Source organism: Pezoporus wallicus, unplaced genomic scaffold (assembly GCF_028554395.1).
Source record: "Pezoporus wallicus isolate ANWC-B61680 ecotype Strahan unplaced genomic scaffold, APGP_CSIRO_Pwel_v1 contig_8226, whole genome shotgun sequence".
Classification (NCBI taxonomy): domain Eukaryota; kingdom Metazoa; phylum Chordata; class Aves; order Psittaciformes; family Psittacidae; genus Pezoporus; species Pezoporus wallicus.
In genome coordinates this window covers 1,350,251-1,372,471 of record NW_026635187.1, presented here as the reverse complement: position 1 = coordinate 1,372,471, position 22,221 = coordinate 1,350,251, and the positions used below count along the sequence as shown (strand labels likewise).

Sequence of the window (22,221 nt, the reverse complement as noted above, 5' to 3'; positions counted from 1 at the left end):
TGCATCACGTTAACAGGTGTGATGCTTGACTGCATGCTGTAGACTGATGTCACCCTTCCTCACTGAATGGGTCAGGGAGCTATGTTAGCTGAGAGATGCTGAGGACTGTATCTAGACCTGCTGCACTGCTGTGAGGGAAGAGGGACCAAGAGATCCCCAGGAAAGATGATAACCAGGATGTATTGCACCTTCTGTCAGAGCAGTGCATTTCTTCAGCTTCTTCCCAAGGAGCTGTCTGCAAACCCGTGGCAAATTGGCCAGCATGGGCCTGGAAAGCCCATGTCAAATAGCCCAGAGTACAGAGGAAACCTTTTGTCTGAAAATGCCATATCTGGTATCTTAATGTTTCTAAGTAGGATTTGAACTGTGTGACAGTGTTGCTATGATTTGTGTACCATTTGAAGGAATTGTCACAGGTTTAGGTTGGCTCCCAACTGAGAGTCTTCTCTAGAGCTCATGCAAAATGTGCTCTCCAGCATCCAAATGCTTGCAGTCATCTTTGCTATTGTCCTCCTTGCAGATAAAGGGCTGCATGTGGAAGTGCGTGTGAACAAGGAGTGGTTCACAGGCCGTGTCACAGCTGTGGAGATGGGCAAGCATGCAGTACGCTGGAAGGTGAAGTTTGATTATGTTCCTACAGACACCACACCAAGGGATCGCTGGTAACTATCTCTAGCTACTGGATTTTGGAGGCTTGCTTTGCTTTCAGGAGGAAGACCCCTTTTTACTTCCATAGATGCAGAAGACAGATATGTTACTGTCATGTCAGGGAGTGTATATGTGCTCAGGAATGTCCAGCTGCTTCATAAGGAATGATCAGGGCAGACTCCATCCAGTCTGCTGATCACTTTAGTGTGATGTTCCTGTGGAGGCAGCTGTTGTGTAATCTAGAGGTCTCAAAGTGAAGCTGGGTACAGGTTCTGATGAAACTGTTAACAGTGGTTCAGGTATGGTCAATGTAGAAAAAGATATTTGACTTTCCCTCACTGTGGTTTTTTTCAGGGTAGAGAAGGGCAGTGAGGATGTGAGGTTGATGAAGCCTCCCTCTCCCGAGTACCAGGCTCCAGATACACAGCAGGAAGAGGAGGTCATTGTGGCAGAACCTTCTACCTCAGACTGTGTCAGAATTGAGCCAGACACCACCGGTCCCACTAGTAGCCACGAAACAGTTGACTTGCTAGTCCAGATCCTTCGGTGGGTTCACTGCAGTTCTGGTGAGCTGCTGCAGTCTGATTGCTTAAGTCTTTTAAACTCCCAATTCTGGCTTTGTGTTTCTCTTTTCCTGCCTAGAAATTGTTTGCGGTACTTCTTACCTCCCAATTTTCCTATCTCCAAGAAGGAGCTGAGTTCCATGAGCTCAGAAAGGTTGTTGGCGTTTCCCTTGGTGAGTTCAGTATATCTAGAAAAGTAAGTCTGGGGGTTTTCCCCACACACATTCCATTCTTATGGCAAGCATCCATCCTATTGATGCAAGATCACACTCTTCAGAAGGTTGGTTGGGTCCTTCGCAGACTAATGCAGCTGAGAAAAGAATTAAACCCTCTGAAACATGCCTGAGGTCTTCTGACAGTTATTCTCTGAGGACTTTTTAAATTACCATACATCTGTGTGGGAAAGCTGTTGGCTGCTCCTATCTTAACTTCTTGTCCATTGCGGCTAAGCTTTTAAAAAGTGAGGCCAAGTTAGAGGTTTGTAGAAACAGGATGTAGTCAGACTTGTTTGTTTTGCCCCCAGCCTTGTAAATCCAACTTAATTGGCGGTAATCTTAAAACTGGGAGAGAACAGAAGCCAACCTACTCACACTCCTCAGGGGAAGCAGGCTGACTGCCTGTGAGGCCGCTGTGCATCTTGAGGCTTTTGGTGCAGCCTCCAGTTGTTTGGGCAAGGAAGAGATGGGGGCTGAGCCTACACCAGGATCCCTGTGCTGGTGTTGGGAGGTCCAGTGCAGGCAGAAATGCAGAGAAATGGTAGTGGCTTCTCTGACTTCTTTCTTCTCTGACATACTACAAAGGGAGATCTTTTCAGGAGGCATCTGTAGGTTACAAAATCCACCTACAGGTGACTAAACAACAAAAGCCACTGCCTATTTGGCAGTCTTCACAGTGCCGTACTCCCTCATTCACAGTCTGTCTTCCTCTTTTCTGTTAATTCAGGCCTGTGCTTAAGTTACTGGTGCTTCTGCTTTCACAAGGCACCTTGGTCCTGTCAGGAGTTTTCTGCATGTATAAATGTTCCTACCTCGCAGTAATAAACTGTGTTGTCTGGGCGATCTACACAAAGAAGTTGGATATGAACAGAGGCTGTCAGATCTTTCTACAGCATACCTGTGGGTTTAGGCTTTTAAATACATGCTGCATCCTTAATCTGAATTCAGGCAGCTTTTGTTGCAGTTCTGGTCTTTGAGGAACATGAAAACCCTTGTGACTGTTGTGCTGCCTCCAGTAGGCAAATCAGAAATGGAAATGTAAGTGTGGTAATAACCATGTGGAGAGCTGGTGGTGTTTGGTCATGGGATGCAGGTAGCTGGACTTTTCCACAAGCTGCGGATTTTCTTGCCGCTCAGTGCTTTTTCTTGACATATCATTTGATGTGTTTTGTCTTCTACAGAAAGAATATTTCAGGCAGTATGAGGTTGGTCTGCAGAACCTGTGCAATTCCTATCAGACACGCGCTGATGCCCGGGCCAAAGCCTGTGAAGAAAACCTCCGCAACTCAGAGAGAAAGCTGAAGGAAACAGAGGAGAAACTGCAGAAGCTGAGGACTAACATCGTGGCCCTTCTGCAGAAAGTGCAGGAGGTAGGTCAGGAAGGGGTGTGAAACCAAACAACCCCATGAGTAGCAACCTTCCCAAGACCCAGGCCCCTCCAGTCACTTGAGCTGTTTCAGTCCAGCATTAACTGGGCTTCACCTTTCTCAATTGGGTGCAACTTGGGCTTAGATCATGAGAAGCAGCTGAGAGCGCAGCTCCTCTCGCTGTCCACCTTTTGAGTTCCAGGCATCCTGATGAGTGTTCATTTTCACAGATGCATTTTTCATGGCATTATATAGTGCACAGTCTCTATTTGTTCTTTGTTTTTTGCTAGGAAATGTGGGGCTGCAGGAGAATTTCCCTGGGCACAGGCTGTGTTCTGCAAGGAATTTCTGCCCAGATCAGCTTAATAAATCTATTGCTTGAGTGCACTGTTTGAGCATCAAGTGCTGACTGATTTCCAGGCATTGTCCATCAGGCTGTGACAAGGAAAGGTGGTGGTGTTTTCACAGCAGATGTCAGCAGCTGAAGAGGGCTGGAAGTTGGGGTGTAAAGTCTGACCAGGAGAGATGTTGCAGAGGATGCTGTACTGGTGTCTTGTCTGTTCTTACGCTGCTCTTCAAGATGCACTTCTCACTGGTATTTCTTGTGCCTTTGGTTTCAGGACATTGATATTAATACAGATGATGAACTGGATGCATATATTGAGGACTTGATTACAAAAGGAGATTGAGAAGCCCAGTACAAGTCCTAGAGAAGTGCAGAGGAGCTGTTTGCTGCGATGGGATTCCTGCAGTGGAGGACTGTAGTAGCTGATGAGGAGAGAGGGTTTTTAGACAGTACCTGTGTTGGTGTACAACTTGTGACTTGACACAAAGAAGACATTTGTGCTGTTGGCAGGCAGATTTTTAACATTGTAGTTCTCTGGATCTCTTCCTTTTGCTTATAAATATTTATTTTTAAAAGAAATAGGAACTGTACCTGATACGATGGGAGGGTTGCTGTGTGGTTTTTAGCGAGGTAAAAGCATGAGTACCCTTTTGCATCTGGGGTATATTCATATGCTATGCCTGGAAGACCTGAGCATGCTGCCTAGCAAGGCAGTTTAGAATCTGGCAGCATCTTAAAAATAAGCCCTGGGTTATGGAAAAGGAGGCCAGGACTTGGACTTCAGAGATGCTGAACTTGGACTAGAGGAAGTCAAATCAGTAATTTGAGCTACATGGAGGAGGTCAAAGTACAGTCCCTGTGTGAACTTGAGTGGAGGGAATAAAATCCCAGTGGTTCTGAAGGGGTTAGGGGTAGGGGATTAGCACTTGCCAGTGCCATGAAATTCCCAAATATGAGTTCTCCATAAGCAAGTGGCATTGTCACCATGCTAATAGCCAGAGGATGAGGAGCCTTTTATAAGAGGATGGTCTCCTAAGCTGCTCACAGTGGGTTGTGATCATCAAAAGGAGAAGGCTGGAGTTCACATTCTTCTCTAGCAGTCAGCTTATTGCACACTTACTGCTGCTGTTACTCTGAGATGTAATTGCAGCGGCAGAAGAGCTCCTCAACCAGCTGAAAATAGAATGACCGTCTATTCTGTTGTCACTCCCTCAGGTGTGTGTTGCTTTGATCAACTTGCTCTTCCAGGTAGTTTTATTGGGAGTGTTGGAATGTTTTGCCTATGGAGGCCTTCACCACTAAGTCCCATGTGGCTCTGGGTCAGCAGCCAGGGCAATGCCTTTCCCTTGTTCTCCCAGCTGAAGGCTACACTACAGCTGCAAGCAGATCATGTGTGGCGACCGTGGTGACTCAGTTTGAGTTCAGTGCCTGGCCATCTACTCAGCTTGGCCAGGGCAGGAAGTCCATTACGTTGGTGCTCAGAAAACTGAAATCCCTAGAACTTGGCAGTTTGAAGAAAGAGTATGACCAAGAGATGCCCACCTTCAAGAACATCAAATGAAATGGACCATTGGGGTTCTTTTGATGGCTGAATGTGTAATAGATGTTTTGCAATAAAAAAGTCCAAACTAAACGTGCTGCGCAGAGAATCTTCAGCACTAATGGTTTATAGTCCTGGAGAACTCTCAAATTCTACGTACTACAGGAAAGAGAAGACTTGCTTATTACTTGAATTCCAGGTCTTTGCAACAGCCTGCAGTGAGACTGACCGCTTCGATTCAGGATCTGGGCCTGAATATCCTAGTATGGATTGATGTAAGGAGGATCCTCCCACCCCCATACACCTTGGACTAAGGGGCAGCATTCCTTCAATGCAGGAGCAAGCTCCACTGGTTGTCTTGATTTCCTTGCACATACTGGAGGTTTTGTTCATTGTGGTGGCATGCTGGTGCTTCAGGTGAATGATCCTTCTGTATAAACTGAGGTTTATAATAAGGTGAAGGAAGAAAGCTCTGTCCTCTGCAGGTGGCCAGCAGAAATTCTGCTTTATAAGATTCTGGTTTTATATTTTAAATTCTGATTTTAATTCTGGTTTAAGAACCAGGTTTTATTAAAATACAGTTCAGTTGGTGCAAGCTTCAACCTGGAACAGCCGGAGTATACTTGTGTGGGACAAAGAACTCTTGCAACACAGCTCCATCCTCAGCTTCTGCTCTCGGGTGTTAGTCGGGTTTTTTCCTCTGTTCTGTGGAAACTTCTCATTCCCTTATTATCATTATTATTATTATAAATTTATTATTTATTATTTCATGGCATTTTCATTCTTTGCTCCTGTCCTGGGTATTTATGCTGAGTTACTTCTTGTCCCTGGGATTCCTTCCACTGGTACACTTGATGTGTCGTCTCCAAAGGTCCATTTTGCGAGGAAAAGCCAAGAGCTTCTTAGTGCCAACTAAAAAAAAGTTGTTCATTCTCAAAGTATCCCTGGTGGCCCCCGTAGGAGCTTCTGTTGGATTTGATTTTCTTTTGACCTTATTAAATAGACTTGTGGGCAACATCAGATTTTAGTAATGCCTTAAAAACACATAGGAACAAAAATAACCTGCTCCAAATGAAGTGTACTCAAAAGCTGTATCATGTTGTTCGGGGCCTTTTCCAGTTGAATCACAGAATCCCAGACTGGTTTGGATTGGAAGGGACCTTAAGGCTCATCCAGTTCCAACCCCCTCCACGGGCAGGGACACCTTCCAGTAGAGCAGCTTGCTCAAAGCCCCGTCCAGCCTGGCCTTGAGCACTGCCAGGGATGGGGCAGCCACAGCTTCTCTGGGCACCCTGTGCCAGTGCCTCAGCACCCTCACAGGGAAGAGCTTCTGCCTAAGAGCTCATCTCAATCTCCCCTGTTTGTGCCCATTGTTAGTCATCCGTTCGGGAAATTCTTCCTGCGGCTGTCACCCAGACACACTGTGGCACACTTATTTCTACTGCTAAGGTTGCTAATTTATGTATTTAATAACGAGGCAGTAAAATAACTTTTTTAACATGAACTTTTGCTTCTCATGATGATTATTGCTTCAGGCCAACTTTGCCTCAGCTTCATGCATAGCCCAGAGGGACTCCTGTCAGCAGGACCACGATAGTCCTTGCTTGCTTCCCTTGCTGATGTGCGAGTCTGACCTTGGAACACGAGCTCTGTTCATGATCCTCCACCTTATACAGATTCACCCAGTTCCTCTTGCGGAGCGGGACAGGAACACCTGAGCTCACAGCCATTGATCCTCTCCCAGTGTGAAGGACACGGTCCTGCCTGCGTGTCTTTGAAGATCATGTGTTGCTGCTGCTCCTTGAAACCACATCAGCAGCGTCAGATCTGGCATTTGGTATAATGGCAGCAGGATCAACATTTCCTTTTGTTTCTTGTTCTGCAAGTCATTCCTGCAGCCTGGGACAAGGCCTGGTGGGGCTTTGGGGTGCCAATTGCTCTCAGCCACCTTGCAGGGCTCATTCCCCTCATGCAGTGGGATACACTTGGTCTCCTTCCACCGTTACCTTGCCCAAAAGGCACAGCAAACTGCTCTGCCAAGAAATTCCTTCTGCTCTGCAGGCCCCAGGGTAAGCAGAGTACCTTAGGAGAGTACCAGTTATCTTGAAATCCCTCTTAGCAGCAGCTGAATTTGTTGTGGTCTCAGAGTCCTGGTCACACATGGACTGCTTTGGCCAGAGCCTGCCTTGTGGGATGAGACCAGATGCACAACTCTCAGATCATCTTACTCTTCCCTTTCTTATTAGGAAAGCTTCAGCTGCACAGTAGGAGCAGAAAAGACCCTCCTCTAAGCCTGCATTGGAAGGGAGGCTCCAAGAAAGCACTTCAGCACCCTTTAGGAGCCCTGCAGGACTCTGGGTGCCTGCCACATTAGTAGAATGATAGATCAGGTTTATGGGGGACCTCTGGGAGCCCAGGTTGCATATCCAGTGGTCAGTGTGTGGGGAAGCCCAGTGCTTTGGGCCACTCCAGCCCAAATGCTCTCTCCCTGTTTTGCTGCCCACTGATGAGCAGAACAAGTTATCAATTCACTGTCTTCTTGTCCTGCAGCATGCCCCAGGAGAGGGCAGGGGATGGGCATGGGGATATTAAGGTGCTTCTGAGGCTCTTGCTATTACTTGGACACACTGAGCAAGGCATCTGAGCAGGGAGGGCTGTGTTGAGTTGTGGAAGTACAGCAGGATGGTGCCACAGAGCCCATCACTCTCATTGGGAAGGAGGAACCTGACTCCCAGTGTCATGGGCAGCTGGTCCTGAAAGAAAAAACAGCCCAGAAGCTTTGGCTTGGAAGAAAAGAGGAGGGGCACCAGGCCCAGGGTGTTTGCATGGCGCACACAGCCCAAGGCCCTTGTCTTCCTTGTCTCTTCTGAGAAGCCTGTGGTGATGCTACCGAGCCGCTGTGTGCAGGGCTGCTGTGCCTGGGGCCGGGAGTCCCCGTAACGGGCTGGGCTCTGCAAAAGCTGACAAGAAGCTACACTGAGAAGCCAGGCTGGGGCCAGTGCCACCGCCCTCGCTCCTGCTGCCTCCATCCCTGTCTCAGCGTATGTGGCTTTGGTTTTTGCTTGCCAAGCAAGGCACGGGCAGCCGTGCTCTGCGCGTCTGGTGGCTTGGCGCCCTGCAATGCGGATCTGGCACCAGAGTCCATTCCCATCCTGCCTCCCTTGCGCCATGCTCAGGCAGAGGCTCGATTGCCAGTGGGGGCCGTGTGGTGGAACCTATCGAGCGAGGGCACTGTCACCAGCCGTTCATGTCGCCTGCAGCCGCCCCCCGCGCCGGCACCGCCGCCGGGATCCCCGTCCACAGGCGGGCACCGGCCCCTCGTGCTGCTGGGCTCGGCTCGGCTCGGCTCGGCTCGGCTCGGCTCCGGCTGGGCTGCTGCCCGGCTCGGCTCGGTTTGGCTGAGCTCGGTTCGGCTCGGCTGAACTCGGCTCGGCTCCGGCTGGGCTCCTGCCCGGCTCGGCTCGGCTCGGCTCCTGAGGCAAGGACAGTCGGCGACCGCGGCGGCACCTGTGGCCGTGGAGGGGCCCGTCCCCTTCAGCGGCGCCGCGCACTGACCGGGGGCCTCGTAGGCCGGCAGCGGAGCTGAGGCGGTGGCGACATCTCCCCTCTCGCCTGCCGGGGCGCTAGGCCGGCGTCCTCAACGGGTCCCGGCCTTCTCCGAGCACGCAGGGGGTCCTTCCTCTCCCTCACAGCCTGGCGTCGGTCACGGACAAGGGCACGGTACTGCCTGGGGGAGCCCCGGGAGGGAGAGGTCCGTGAAGCTCCAGGGCCGCCGGGAGCACCGTTCAGAGCAGCGCGGCTGGAGGCAGCGCGGTGTCAGCTCGAGCCTGTCCCGCTGCTCGTGCTGCAGACACCCGGTTCCACCGACCCGCACGGCCCGGTGATGTTCTGGCTGGCGGGAGGTGCTGCAGGAGGGGTGCTCGCTCTGCACGTTTCCTCTAGTGCGACAGCTGCTTTCGTCTTTTGTTGTGTGACAGGAGAGAGCTGGTGAAGATTTAGTAATTTCCCTTTGACTCTCCTCCTTCTCTAGGCTGGCATTCAGGGAGAAAGATGCCATTGAAACCATTTAGCTGTCTGTTGCCTGAAACAAGGTTTCTTCACGCAGGCAGGCGTGTGTACAAGTTTAAAATCCGGTATGGCCACTTCAGCAGGTAAGCATGGTAAAGCTGCGAAAGCAACCTGCAGTCTGATGGCAGCATGTAGCGGCGAGTTAAGATCAAACCCCAAATTCAGATCTCGGGAGCTCCTCATTTCCCGCCTGCTTTCACAGAAACTGAAAGTGGTCACTTAAAAACTGCTCCTGTACTTTCCCATGCTGGGTACTGGCCTGGGAGAGTAAATTGAGCTGTAAAAATGCTCTCATTTCACTGCCTTATGTGGAGTTTGTGCTGCAGTGGGTGAAGGGGCTGCTTTTCCTGACAGTATTTTGAATTTTCTAAGTGTTTAAGTGAGAAGCTCCCCAGCCTTTACAGTTATTCAACCCCTACATGCCACACAGTCACTCAGTCACTGCCCCACAGTGGGATGAGAGAGAGGATCCTGGAAGGTAGAAGTAAGAAAACCCATGGGTTGAGATAATGACAATTTAATAAGTAAAGCAAAAGGCATGTGCGCAAGCAAATCAAAATGGGGCATTCATGATGATGGGCAAGTGCTTTGCAAGTGGGAAAAACCTTGACCAGCTCAAGGGGTTCTGGAGTTTTAGTTTGAGAGAGGACTCAGAATCCTGGGCGTTGTGATCTATAATCACAGAAGTTTGAGCTGCTCTGGCAGCAGCATGCCAAATAGGCTGTCTCTAGATCTGAAGCTACATGAAATCTCTTGCCACACTTGTCTCCTTTTTCCTTTGTGGAAGTAGGCTGGGTCTTTGAAATGCTGTTGCATGACTTTATTTTGGGATGAAGTAGAACACCATTGTTTCTTTAGCTTTGCTTAGCATTTTTCCTGGAACAGTGTCACATACAGGAGGATTAACCTTCCTCCTTGTTCTGTTCTCTTGTTCACTTTGGAAAGGAAGATGTGTTGTCTGGTGGTGTTGTGTGGTGTTCAAAAGATCCTTGAAATGTTGCTCTTGTCTGTAACTGAGCTCTTTCCCTCAGTGTAATCCCTTTGGAAGGCTCTGCTGGTAGTGTGCACATGCTTCTGAAGAGCCTGTGGGTGTTTGATCTGGTGATCAAGAGAGCGCTGCCTTTGTCTGAGTCTCTTTACCCCTGCATGTCTCGTGTGCATTGCAATTCATTGGTAGACTTGAGGGAGCAGGGGGTGAGACTTTTGAAGTACCTTTTGTGTTTAACAGTAATTTCTGGAATTGATGGTGAGCTTGTCAAGTCTGTCTTCATGTCTTCATGTCAGCATGGTCCAGTATAGCAAAAGCAACTCCTTGTACAGCAAAACTTGTGAAACTTCCTCACTGTGTCATGGTTGTGGTGAGTGGGGGTGCTTATTCAGAGCATCTGGATTCACTCCCAGATCCTAAGAGAGAGTGAAGGAGTAAGTCCTAACTGCATCTATAGCCTTATGTCCAAAGCAATGCTATCAGTCTGCCTGCAGATTTGGGAAGTGAAACTCCTTTTGCCGGCAATAAGATGGTGACTAATCTGAGGCCAGGTTTCCAAAAGAACATTGACAGAGTTGCAAGAGCTGATCACAGAGCTAATCATCTACACATGCATATTGCTAGAGCAAGGTCAACTTCACTGAAGGTCTCCTGAATTCCCAGAAAAAAAACAGGGAACAAGGAAGGTTCTTCCCTTCTTTAAAGATGAGACTGTTTCTGCATCTCTACACTCCATCTTAAAAGACAATATTCATCCCCTCCTCCCCAGTCCCTCAACCCAAGCAATGAATGGCCTCCTTGTCAGGAGACCCTGGCTGGATCTTCTTCCCACCCTCTTCTTATCACCATTACAACATGCCTTCTTGAATCATAGTTTTGTTTTCCTGCTGGTCCATGAAGACTTTGTGACCACAGCATAAGTCTTGGGTGGGTGATACCTGTTCTGCTGTAGTGCGCTGCAGGAAAGGAATGTAATTCCTTTCATTAACTTATGCTGTACCAGGCAAGGAGAGAGACTTTCTGAAGAGGAAGGAGAGCTCTCATCTCTGACCTAGTTCTGGCTGGGGACCCTGAATGTGAAGGATATGAGAATGGCTGCTTACTAAGCCATGTACCAGAGAATGCTTGCATGGCGTAATTGCTTGCACTCCACTTATTTGCTTATTTCCAAGTGACATTTATGTGATTTCTTTACTTTCTAATGTGTTTGGATTTTCTGTAAGACCTTCTCTCTCCTTCTGCATTTTATTGTTGGCTGACACCTCACAGCAAACAACTTCTGAGAAGCTGTCCTACAAAGGATGTAGCTAATATTTGGGAACACAGTTTGTTGCAGGCAGTACACAACTCCCAGCATCCAGTGCTGTGAAGGCCTGTTTCTCTGCAGGTTTGCACTATGGAGGTGATTAAGAGGCATGTCCTGCCAATTCCTTCTTGTAGTCCCTTGAGCAGAAGGACATCGTGATAGGCTGGAAGACAGAGGTGCTGGTTTGAGGGCACCTTGTCAGAAAACCCTAAAGGTTACTGAGAATTGATTGGAAAGATCTGGTCTCCCACAAAATACAAATGGGCACAAAATTCACAAGAAAAGTCCCTGTGGAATAATGGAGAATGAATTCATCTGCCCACTTAGTATTTTCTCTGTGCAATGGGAATGATGTTTTTTTTGTTGTTTAAACTTTACAACAAAGATAGCTCTGTTGCTTTTTGGTTTGGGTGGGACTAACTCTCTGTGTTTGTTTCACAGTAATCCTGATTTTGACAACACGGAAAGTGCTGTCAAGGAGTTAGAGGTAGGAGATGAAGCAGGTTCACAGAAACTGAGCTGAAAGTTCAGCTGAGCAAATCTTTTGTTATGGGACTGAGGACATTTTGTAAGATGCAGTGCTTTGAGTGAGAGTGATGGGGAACCTCTCTGGACAGTATAATGGTAAAAAAAATGGTATAAATGAAAACTGTCCTTGACAGGCAGCATTAGCATAGAAGACAATTGAAATATCTCAGAGAAGCTAGACTGTTAGCATTAGACAAATGAAAATGCCTATTTGTTGAGTGAGTTGCCCCCATCCCTCTCTGATACCTGTTCAGATTAATCCTGCAGTAGCACTTGCCCATGGTTTTGCTCTTAGTCCCAGACCTGACCACTGCTTTTAACTTCTCAGGCTTGACTAGCTGTCAATACTCTCTGGTTTTCCAGGGGCTGTGTCAGTACTGGTGAGCTAGCTTGACAGAGACTGATGTAATGCTCAGTTGTACATGCTTTCCTCCTAGTTGTGGAGCTACTGGAATCAGTGGTGGCTCTTTTAATGGTGCCATTACTTTGTGACCAAGCTTGGTGGCAACTGTTCCTGTCATCTTCTTCCTGAGACAGAAAGAAGGCCCTGCCATTCCTGAGGAAACGAGACAACTCTATTGCCTGCTTAAAAGTGCTCCTGTTACTTCATTTAAAAAAGTCTTCAGAGTACAACAATAGCATTACAAATATTATTGAAGAAAATGTGCTGGGTTTAACTGATACAGGAAATCAATGGTTTGGTGTTGGTTTTTTTTTTCATTTTTGAAAAATACTGAAAGGTATTACCAGAAAAAGTTTCCCATTTTTGAAGCAGGGTTTTGTTGGAGCAGAATTACAGTTCCTATTCATCAAATTGGGTCAATATCCAGAAAAAGGGGAATATGTTTGTATTTTAAAACAGGTCAATACTGCATGTGTTTTCCTGGTAACAAGAGACTTCTTAAATGTAAAACTTGTTAAATTTAAAAGCACACCTCCACCCTCTGTAGTAATGGTTAATGTTAATTCAAGATTAAGACATTCACTCACTTTGATTTCGATGAGCCTGTTAGTGCAGTTCACTTTAAGGTGATGGGCAAAGAAGGGGATGAGGAAAAGCAAAATATCTAGAACCTGCTCTTCTGTGATTTGTGCAAACTGTAATTTTAAATTTTTCCCAAGCCTCAAAACTGTACTTGATGGTGGAATTGTGGCTGTACTCTTAATATTCTTCCCTTTTTTTGGCCTCTTCAGGAAGCGATTCGAGTAATCCTTGGAAATCTCAATGATTTGCATCCATTTTCTACAGACCACTTCACTATTTTCCCATGTATCCTTTTTTTCCTACTCGCCAAAGAAATGACGTGTCTGGGGGGCATTGATGAATTTGATGTTCATGTCCAAAAGCATGCAGGTCTTTAGCTGGAGTACAACTGCTTTGAGCTTTGCAGCATTATGTTAGCTGAAGATCCTCCTCAGTTTTTGCCTTTACCAGAGGCACCAGAGGTTTCAGAAGGTCAGTAAAATGTAAGATGCTCCTCACAGGCTCAGTAGGAGAGAAGACTGCATTAGTTTTCTTGCAAGGTACATTGGGATTAAATGACGTCCATGAGCCTCTGAGGATCAGTTGTACCTGCAAAGCTGTCCTCAGTCTGTAAAGGAAGAAGTTAGCTTGAACCTGAGAGACTAGGATAACATTCCCATGAAGTCTTACGTTGCTTAAAGGGATGTTGAATATAAAAGTTGTTTCTTGGGTGGGAGTGAATGTGAATATATGCTTATGTACCCACACAGGTGGCTGAGAGGAGCAAAAGTCACCTCACAGAGTGAGTTGTGCTAGCAGTAGTTAAGCTGAGAGCTGGAAGACTTAAAGCAGGCTTTTGAACACACAAACCCTGCAGGATTGTCACTCAGTTATCTGGGTCACCTCTTCAATGTAGTGTTTGAAGTCTAGGTGTAAAAGTGAAACAAATGTCCTCCACCCAGTATTCACCGTGTTTTATTCTTCCCCCTTACTCTTTTAGGACCAGCCACTACTTTTTTCCATCTCCTCTAAACCTTGCGGTGGTGATAGCTGCTGTCAAAAGACAGGAGTGTAAAAGCTTTGTGCCATAGCACAGCATCAGCATGTAGAAGCTAATTTTTGAATATTCTCACATGCAGGTTTTGTTGTTACAAAGTTCATTTTGACAAGTTGTATCTGCTCCCTCATACATGTGTTCAGTATGGTCTGACTTCAGAAGCTTTACAAGAGGACATTGTCTGAACTCCTGCTCCTTTGAAATGTTAGTGCTGTGTTCTGAAGTCTTATCATCATTCTCAGATTTGAGTAAATGGGAGAGAGTATCGAAGATGAGATTCAAACATGAGAATGTCCATCTTACGCCTTATCCCTACATTTGCACTATGTATCTAGAACTGAACTCATTTTGGCAAAACGTACCTTGTGGTAAGTCTGTATGGTATGTTTGCATAATTTCTGGAAGCATCTATGATCCTTGTCTTTTCCCTTTCCCTTTCCCTTCCTCTACTGTGTCTTTGAATTAGAGGGAGCAAAGCTGCGTGCAGTATGGCTGTAGTATGGATTTGAAACAGAGCAGAACAGTGTGTATTGCTTTTCTAAAACTTCCTGAATCTCTTTGCCTTTTCTGTCACTGCTCACTCTTCAGCTAGTATTTTTATGAAGCAGTACCCAGTGGTTCCCAACCTTCATTCTCTAATGTCAGTGGCTGGGCTGGGGACAGCACATGTCTATGGAACACGTTTTTCTTCACGTTGATTACGTCTGTTGACATTGAACTTCACACTCTTTGTTTCTGTTTTTCCAATGAAAGAATGTGTTTTTCTAAGTAATGATAGTAATAATGGGAATAATGTTTTCTGTAAAATTAGCAAATGCTCTCCCCTCCCTAGTGTCTTGTTTTCCAGTTTTCTATGAATTCCCTGAACAGCTTCAGGCCCCAGCTGACACCTCTGTGGGACTCTACATTTAACCTCCTCTGTTGTGAAAACTGAGTGTTTATTCTTACTATTTCCTGTTCTGGTTTTTGGTCCGTGGATAAAGCTGCTGTTTTTTTCTTACAACTGCTTAGTAGATATTCTTGTCCCCTTTATAAAATGGACAAGTCATTTCTTAGTCTCACCCATTTGCTTGTGTGTAGCATCCTCTACCAAAAAGATCGTGTTTGGATTTAAAAACTTCTAAACATGGAGAATTCACTCCCTTCCCTGTACACCTTGCCCTGGTATTTAACTGCCCTCTCCACATAGCTATGCAATGCTTCTATTCTACAGTTATGCACAGCATAATGTGCTGTTACTTTCGGGCACTGAAACATGTATGGATCCCATGCATCAAAGTGGAGTGGCCAATATTCTGTGGAGTCTATGCTTCAGCTGTCCTTGCATCTTCCACCTGGTGCACAGAACATAGGTGCTAACAATTTTTCAGTACCTTCTGCTCTTCTGAAGACTCCTTGGATTTCTTCAAGAAAAGCAGCTTTCCCCATCCCATCAACATGTGGTATCCATAGCCAGGAATTCTAGTTCTGAAAGAGCTGTATTTGCAGTTCTTCAATATCAGCATCTTGTATGCAAAGTACAGTATAATTTCTAAGTAGTTTGTCTTGTTCTCAGAAAGTGAGGTGCAATGCAAAAATGTCCTTTTAAGATGGTTAAAGAATGTCCAGCCTAAATATTCACCAATTTTGTAATAATTCTGTTACAGGTAAAGAAGTAAACAAGGGCAGTGATGAGCTTGTAAGTTGTGTGTGTGGTTTTGTCCTGTGGTTTGTTTGTCTTTTAAGTTATATTCTGAATAGCTTGGAGGAACAGGATATATTATATATAGGCAATGCTGAAATCTCCTGTTTCTAGGTGTCAGGCAGGCAATGTTAGGTGGCACTGAATTCTCACCTAGAACCATCCAAGTTGAGAGCAATCTTCCTGTCAATTCCATCAGAGTCTGAATGAAGGACCTGAGAGTCCTGCTGGCTGCAGCTAAATGTGTTTTCTGCAAGTCTGAGCTGAGCTGTCAAATGGTTTCTTCATAGTGAGAGTCTGTGAGAGTCTATAGAAGAATTAAATAGTTTTCTGGGTGCTGCATATGTCAGAAGAAACAATGTTAAGCTTATTGGGAAATTTTTTGTTTAGTGAGGGCTCAGAGTAGGCTTGTTTTCAATATGGGAAGTGTCTGGAGATGGAGTGAATTAGTGAAGACGTTCTGTCCAAAATGCCCAAACAAAAATCCCCCTAACCCTCCTGGCACTGCATTCCTGCTAATTATATCCTAGGCCCTCTTCTGAAGATGGAGCAAAAGGGATGTCCTGGGGAGCAGTATTTCCTGTTTAACACCATTGAACATAATTCTGTGGATGGCCTCTCAGTGCTTATCTTCTGTTTGAATAAGGTTGCTCTGGACTCATTTTTTGGTTTTCATTGTATGAACATGAACAATTTTGCAAAACATGAACGTGTATTAACTCTGAATTCTGTTCTAAAATAGAGAAGTCAACATCAAATTTTATCCATGCCAATTTTGCAATGTTTTGAAGGTGAAGAGAAGAAATGAAGTGTCAGAAAGTACTGCAGGGCAAGCATCAGTGAAGGGGAGAAGAGTGGAAGTCCAAGCAGAGACCTCATGCCCACAGCTGGGTATCGACAGGTCAGTTAACTACAAAATAGTCTTCCAGGGCACATATCAGTATTTTTAATGTCTCATGTACCTTTCTCATATTTCACTCCTGTGTAATCCTTTGTTCCGTTTTTCTTCTTCCTTCTCTTTCATAGGTGACAGGCTCTAAGCAGCATTGCCCATACTTGCAGAAAAGTTGTCCTATGTTTTCAGGCTCCCATGGCATTAACTAGAGGTCTCCCTGTTTATCTCCTTTGTATTAACATTATCTATAGAATCACAGTGGGATGAGAACTTGGCAGCTGGCTTGCAAACCTAAGCCAGGGATGACAAGGAAAGAACTGCCAACAGTTTTCTACCTGCACCCCAGCCTGTTCCTCTGTGTGGGCTGATGGATGCTGCCTCTCAGCTTGAGGCTGAGATCTCTATCTGTTGATTTCACAGATTCATTGAGGTTGGATGGGACCTTTGATATCATCAAGTCCAAGCCCTCCTGCTCAAGCAGGGTCATCCAGAGCAGATTGCCCAGGACATGTCCCTTTGGGTTTTGTGTGGACTTCAAGGGTGGAGACACCACAACTTCTGTGGGACCTGGCTGCAGTGCTTGACCACAGCTGCAGTCACAAAGGGAGCCCAGCCTGGGCAGAGCACACAGACTGGCCTCAGCAGCCCTGAGCAGAGGGGAAGGGTCACCTCCCTTGAGCTGTTGGCAAAACTCTTCCTAGTGCAACTCTGGATGCTGTTAGCCTCCTTCAGTATGAGGGTGCAATGTTGGCTTATGGTGGATAACTTCAAGCTTAGTCCTTGATTACCTCTCCGAGGCAGGCCCATTATTAATTATAGTCTAGCAGGCTTCTTTCTTTCATAGAGTGTAGCTTTTAAAAACAGGAAATTCCTCTCTGTTCGCAAGTGTGTGGCAGAGAGTCCCAGATCCAACACTGTGATCAGAAGTGTTTGTTCTCACCTTTCCCCTTCCACAGCCATAAACAGACCAAGTCAAATCATCTCCCTTGTTGCCTTGGATTTTCTGAGAGTGCTGAGCTCTGAGAATCTCCCCAGTGATACTGGTCAGCTCAAAGAGCACTATTGGTGTGTGAAGCCAGGATTTGTTTTCCCCATGTGCATCACTTTGTACCTCTCTGCACAGTTTCCTCTGCCATTTTATTGCTCTGTGACTGCAATAGGGTCTTTCTGTGATTCTTTGCTACCTGCCCTTCTCTTTGTGAGGATTTGCAAGCTTTCTCAACTCACTGCTCATCCCCTTTTCTATGTCATATAACAGTTCTCTTCAAGTGTTCGTTGGTTTTACTGGAAAAGCAGAAAGCCTAATATGAGAACAAGTGCATGTTTTCATTTTTTAAGTGAGACTTTGAAACATGAGCACAAGTATAGATTAAGGGTACCTTGTTGGCTAGAGGTACTAAAATCCTGATTCCTAATAAAATACTTGGAGTAGTCATTTACAAGTTTGCTTCCTTTTTGTGACTTTTTGTAAACTCGGTTCTTATCTGACTTTTTTTAGGACTGGAGCTGAATATGTTCACCATATGAGTAAAGCAAAGCATGGATTTGAAAAGGTAGGCTAGAGTATTCAGGAAGAGCTAGCGGCTTCTGTTTAGTCCTAGGTTCTTAAAGGGGTAAGCATAAAGATGCCTTCAGGTAATTCTTCTTGCCTTTTCATGTATGTCAAGACATTTGAGATTCCTGCTCAACAGACTTAGCCATGAGTTTTACAGGGAGATGGAACAAGCTTTTCTGACTGTCCAGCTACAAACTTTAGGGGTGAGCTTAGCTTCTCAGCTTCTCAGAGGTGGACCTGAAGATGCCCTGCCTTGTCTGCATGACTTCGGTCCTCTTTTACCTCAGATGCCCCTTTGTGCAGAACTCCATGAAGTGCTAGCAGTGGGTGCTAACACCTTCACACTGCTTCAGTGTGAGTACTTGTCACTACCGACCAGTGTCCTTTCTCTAGGCTAGATGGCCTTGCAGGCATCTCCCTCTTCTGGAAACAGTGTCATGACTTTTCTCACCATGTCATCAGAAGGCAGATTTACAATGGGATTGTTCCAGAGGGATTAACAATTGCTTTCTAAACCCACTGTTCTCCCAAGGCTTTGTTAGGAGGGAAGAGTCTATTTTAGCCCTCAGGCTGGAAGCCTACTCTGACCAAGCTGCTGTTAGGCAGACCTGTTAGGTAACAGGGTTTTCCTTAACACTCCTGTTTGCCTCCTCCTGGCTGTTGCCCATTCTCCCAAATGTCCCAGTGCATTTTATCCATTTTCTGGATAGTGATAGTCATTATAAATTTAGTTCAAATCCCTGCCACACTATCGCCTTCCTGGCCTTTTCTCCTCTCCAGCTCTTAGGAGAGAGTCTTCTCCCAGAAGACAAACACATTTCTCTTGGAATTGTCCACAAAGGAAGCTGGTTTAAGGTTTAAGCCCAGCCGGTAACTCAGAACCACGCAGCCACTCGCTCACTCCCCTCCCCCCCTTCCGCCCCCTGCTCCCGGAGGGATGGGGGGGGAGAATCAAAAGGATGTAACTCCCATGGGTTGAGATAAGAACAGTCCAGTAACTAAGGTATAATACAGATCACTGCTGCTACCATCAATAATAACGATAAGGGAAATAACCAGAGAAGAGAATAAAACCGCTCACCACCCGCCAACTGATACCCAGCCCGACCAAGCAGTGATCTGGGTAACTGCCCCCAGCTTATATAGTGGGCATGACATGCTGTGGTACGGAATACCTCTGTGGGTAGTGTCCTCAGGTGTCCTGTCTCTGCTTCCTCCTGGCTTCCCCTCCTCCCTGGCAGAGCATGAGGCTCAGAAAGTCCTTGGTCAGAGTAAACATTACTTAGCAACAACTAAAACCATCAGTGTTATCAGCGTTGTTTCCATGCTGAAAGTCAAAAACACAGCACTGCATCAGGTACTAAGAAGGAGAAAAATGACTGCTACTGCTGAACCTAGAATACAAACCCAAAGTATTCTTTCAGAAGAGGGTTTTTTTATGGCTTTCTTACATTTTCAAGACAGGAAGGAGACTGCTTGGTACCCTCTCAGGAGCATTCAGTAGAGAAGAATTTATCTAAAATGAGCAGGCTCATTTATCTCTAAAACTTCTATCACTCCCCCCCCCCAACTCCTTCCCACCCCTCAGCTTATCTTTGCAGGATTAGTGACAAGTCTCTACACAATGCCTTTCCTGTCTTTCTTCAGGTGCTCCATACACCCTCTTGGTGGGGTAATAAGGGTCATCCTCTGAAATGCTTTTTTATTCCTTGCTTTATGCTAACCGCTGTCCTCAGAATGCTCCTTTTATAGTGATTGGACTTCACAAACTAATATTATAGTTCTTAAAAGCTAGAGCTCCAGGTTAGCATGTTGGATCCTGAGGAATAATGTGGTAGGTGGCAGACATCACTGTGACCTTGTACTGTGTGAACTAATATGCAAGGACATGTCCTGAGCTCTTTCCAGGTAAACTGGAACTGTGATGAATGAATCACCAGTTCAGGTGAGAGAAACCTTGTTCAGAACACATGCTTGTCCCTGAAATTTGCACTGGTTAGGGCAGTGAGAGGGATGGATGTCCAGATGCCAAAACTTGTGTTTATGAATAGCAGACCAGATTTCATGAGCAATGCATGAAATCATGGGGAGAGGACTTCTCCTTCACATGCATTTTTTTTTTTAGGCGATCAGACAGGTACTCCTGTGATGTGTTTCCCAGTTGGTTGCTTTCCATTTGGTTTCTTCTGTGTAACAGTTCCTGGGTTCCTTCCTTTCAGAATTCCTCAAGAGAAAATGAGCATGAGTTTAGTCCAGCATCTCTTACCATGGACTACAGCCAAGTGAATTTCTGTAAGTGAGGAATTCCCAGATTGTTTCATTCATATAGTGGTCATATCAAATCAAAAGCTGCAAGGATTACATCATTATTAGTTTTCCTTTAAGAATTGTGTTTGGTGTTTTCCAGCAGGTGAGAGTGAGAATTAGAATGACCGTAAAGCTGTAGGTCACCCATGATTTTGACTGAGGCTGTCTTCCCCCATCATGAATTCCCACCCGTACAGCTGGGGTGCACAGCTTTCAGAGCTGGGCTGTGAAACGGGAGTTCATCTCCAAGTCAGCCTGTATTGGGATTGCTTTGAAACCTGCCAGGCATTAGGTTGGTCAGTCTGGAGACACCTTTCAGCCTCAGCATCTGCTGTTGGGTGTGCAGGGAGTGTGCAGGGAGTGAGCTTGTGGTTTTGTTCTTGCTGCTGTTTCTTACAGGGGGACCTGTTGTGCCTAACCCTGAACAAAGAAGAGCAACCGGTCAGGCTGAGGGTGCAGGGCAGCTACTGCAGCAAATGGACCGCATGGTAAACAAAGGAGACACAGAGTTGGAAGGAAGAGGTCTCTCAGGGTTCTGGAGAAGGTACTAATACTGTAGCTATGACCAGATGCAGGCCGACTGTGTTCGAGACTGTGTCAGAGACTATGCCTGACCCTGGCAGTTCAGATGATTCTGCCTTATCTTGAAGAATGGATCCCTCTTCCCTGTGGGTATACCAAAGTCTCCCAAGGCAAAGGAACGTGCAGGGGTGTCCTTTTGTCTTGTGGTAAGGTGCAACATCCCCAGTAAATATTCCTCTTCTGAGCTTTTTGGGGACTTTTTTGACCTTTCTGACTCTTCTGAGACTTTGGGGAAAAAGAAAACCCTCACATGAGTATTACTGACCACAGCCACAGCCCCCATACAATGTGGCTTTTATCAGATGAGGAGTGCCATCTCCAGCCCCATTTCTAAAGGACTTAAACACTCCCTCTTCTAACAGGGCCTTCCCAGGGTGGACCTTCAGCCCCGTTAAGGTTAAGTACAACCTTTATTTGGCCAGTTAGCAACTGTGGCTTATGTAACTTTGACTCCCAAAGACACCATTTTAAACTAAAATTAAAGTAACCACACAGACAGTTGCTGGGCATTGCTGACTGAAGATTGCTCTAAAGCTGTTGAAGTTGTATCCCCCAAGAGTGCTCTGTTCACTGCACAGCGCAAGTTGAACAGTGGCAGGAACTGTTTATCTGGGAGTTGAATTAGTTGTGGGAGAAATGAAAACTCTTGTGAATTGAAATGTGTGCCATTAACTGCTGAGACTCCACTGTTACGGCACAAGTTAGTTTTTATGCTTCCTCTATTCTTTCAATTTTCCTCTGTACTATTTTGTGCTAGGGTTGTGTCTTTTGTGTGGACGTTGTTATACTTAAAATACTTACTCTTAATGTGTTCTCCTTGTTGTTTCCCCAGCATAATCTTGACACCACTACAGCATCTTTTTGGTGGAAAGAACTGACCTGGAAGCCCTAAGTTGTGGAAAAGTAAACTTGCAGGGTGACTGTTGGGTGGGATTGTTTCCTGTGTTGTTCAGCTTTTCACATTACTTGTCTCAGCTTTGAAATGCTTTAAATGAAGTTCTACCTTTTTTAATTTTCAAATTAACATACTGGAGATATTGGGTTAAAGTGTCTTTTTTCTTCACAACCTTGAGTGTCTTGGGAAAAGAGCAACATGCTTTAAGATTCTGATCCTTGAGTGTCATAAATTGGGAATTTTGCAATTAAAAGTTCTGTGAGATTCTAATAAAAATCAACTAGCATCACCCTGGGACTCTGTGGTAATCCATCTCACGCAGGCAGAAAATGTCCTTTTCCTCCCAGAAGAAGCAGAGGTTTCTGGTATCAGATGGACTCTTGTACTATGCTTCACACCATTAAAAAAATGAAAATTGGTGAAAATATTTTGGATTATGTTCTTACCACCACACTACAAGTTGTGTAATTATTTACGCCTTCAATAAGTAGTGAGGTGAGGCTGGGAGTTGAGATTTCAATTGGGATGCTCAGGCAGCTTTTTGCCATCACACCAGTGCATTTACAACAAACATCACTCTTCAGCCATCTCCTGAGCTAAGGCACCATAATCATGTTACTTGCACAGTGCTGGGCTCACACCTGACACCAAGTAGTTGTTACTTTGCCAGTACTCTATGTGGTACCTGACAACACCCTCGGAGCATGTCCAGGCAG

General features: G+C 45.8%; 2 protein-coding genes across 3 annotated transcripts in view; both read left to right on the top strand.

Annotated features, from left to right (window-relative positions):
- Positions 1-4,772, top strand: part of MORC2 (MORC family CW-type zinc finger 2) — a 38,767-nt gene extending 33,995 nt beyond the window's left edge. For both annotated transcript variants that reach the window (XM_057411315.1, XM_057411324.1), the window contains exons 22-26: positions 521-662; positions 1,003-1,194; positions 1,291-1,384; positions 2,608-2,796; positions 3,414-4,772. In XM_057411315.1, coding sequence (XP_057267298.1) covers positions 521-662; positions 1,003-1,194; positions 1,291-1,384; positions 2,608-2,796; positions 3,414-3,482 — 686 coding nt within the window. In that variant the 3' untranslated portion in view covers positions 3,483-4,772. The remainder of the gene's footprint in view (positions 1-520; positions 663-1,002; positions 1,195-1,290; positions 1,385-2,607; positions 2,797-3,413) is intronic.
- A 3,854-nt stretch (positions 4,773-8,626) lies between these two features.
- Positions 8,627-21,806, top strand: MAJIN (membrane anchored junction protein). Its single transcript, XM_057411305.1, has 10 exons — positions 8,627-8,830; positions 11,483-11,528; positions 12,764-12,839; positions 13,833-13,958; positions 15,237-15,268; positions 16,063-16,172; positions 17,665-17,719; positions 19,941-20,013; positions 20,428-20,572; positions 21,443-21,806. Exons 1-10 carry the CDS (start codon positions 8,730-8,732, stop codon positions 21,486-21,488), a joined length of 810 nt encoding a protein of 269 aa, XP_057267288.1. The 5' UTR covers positions 8,627-8,729; the 3' UTR covers positions 21,489-21,806.
- The last annotated feature ends 415 nt before the right edge of the window (positions 21,807-22,221 follow it).

Excerpts from the sequence above, each read along its gene's own strand:
- MAJIN (XM_057411305.1), top strand. The coding sequence starts at position 8,730 with ATGCCATTGAAACCATTTAGCTGTCTGTTGCCTGAAACAAGGTTTCTT. Across the intron at positions 15,269-16,062 it reads ACAAGGGCAGTGATGAGCTT|GTGAAGAGAAGAAATGAAGT; the intron begins GTAAGTTGTGTG and ends AATGTTTTGAAG. Across the intron at positions 16,173-17,664 it reads CCACAGCTGGGTATCGACAG|GACTGGAGCTGAATATGTTC; the intron begins GTCAGTTAACTA and ends GACTTTTTTTAG.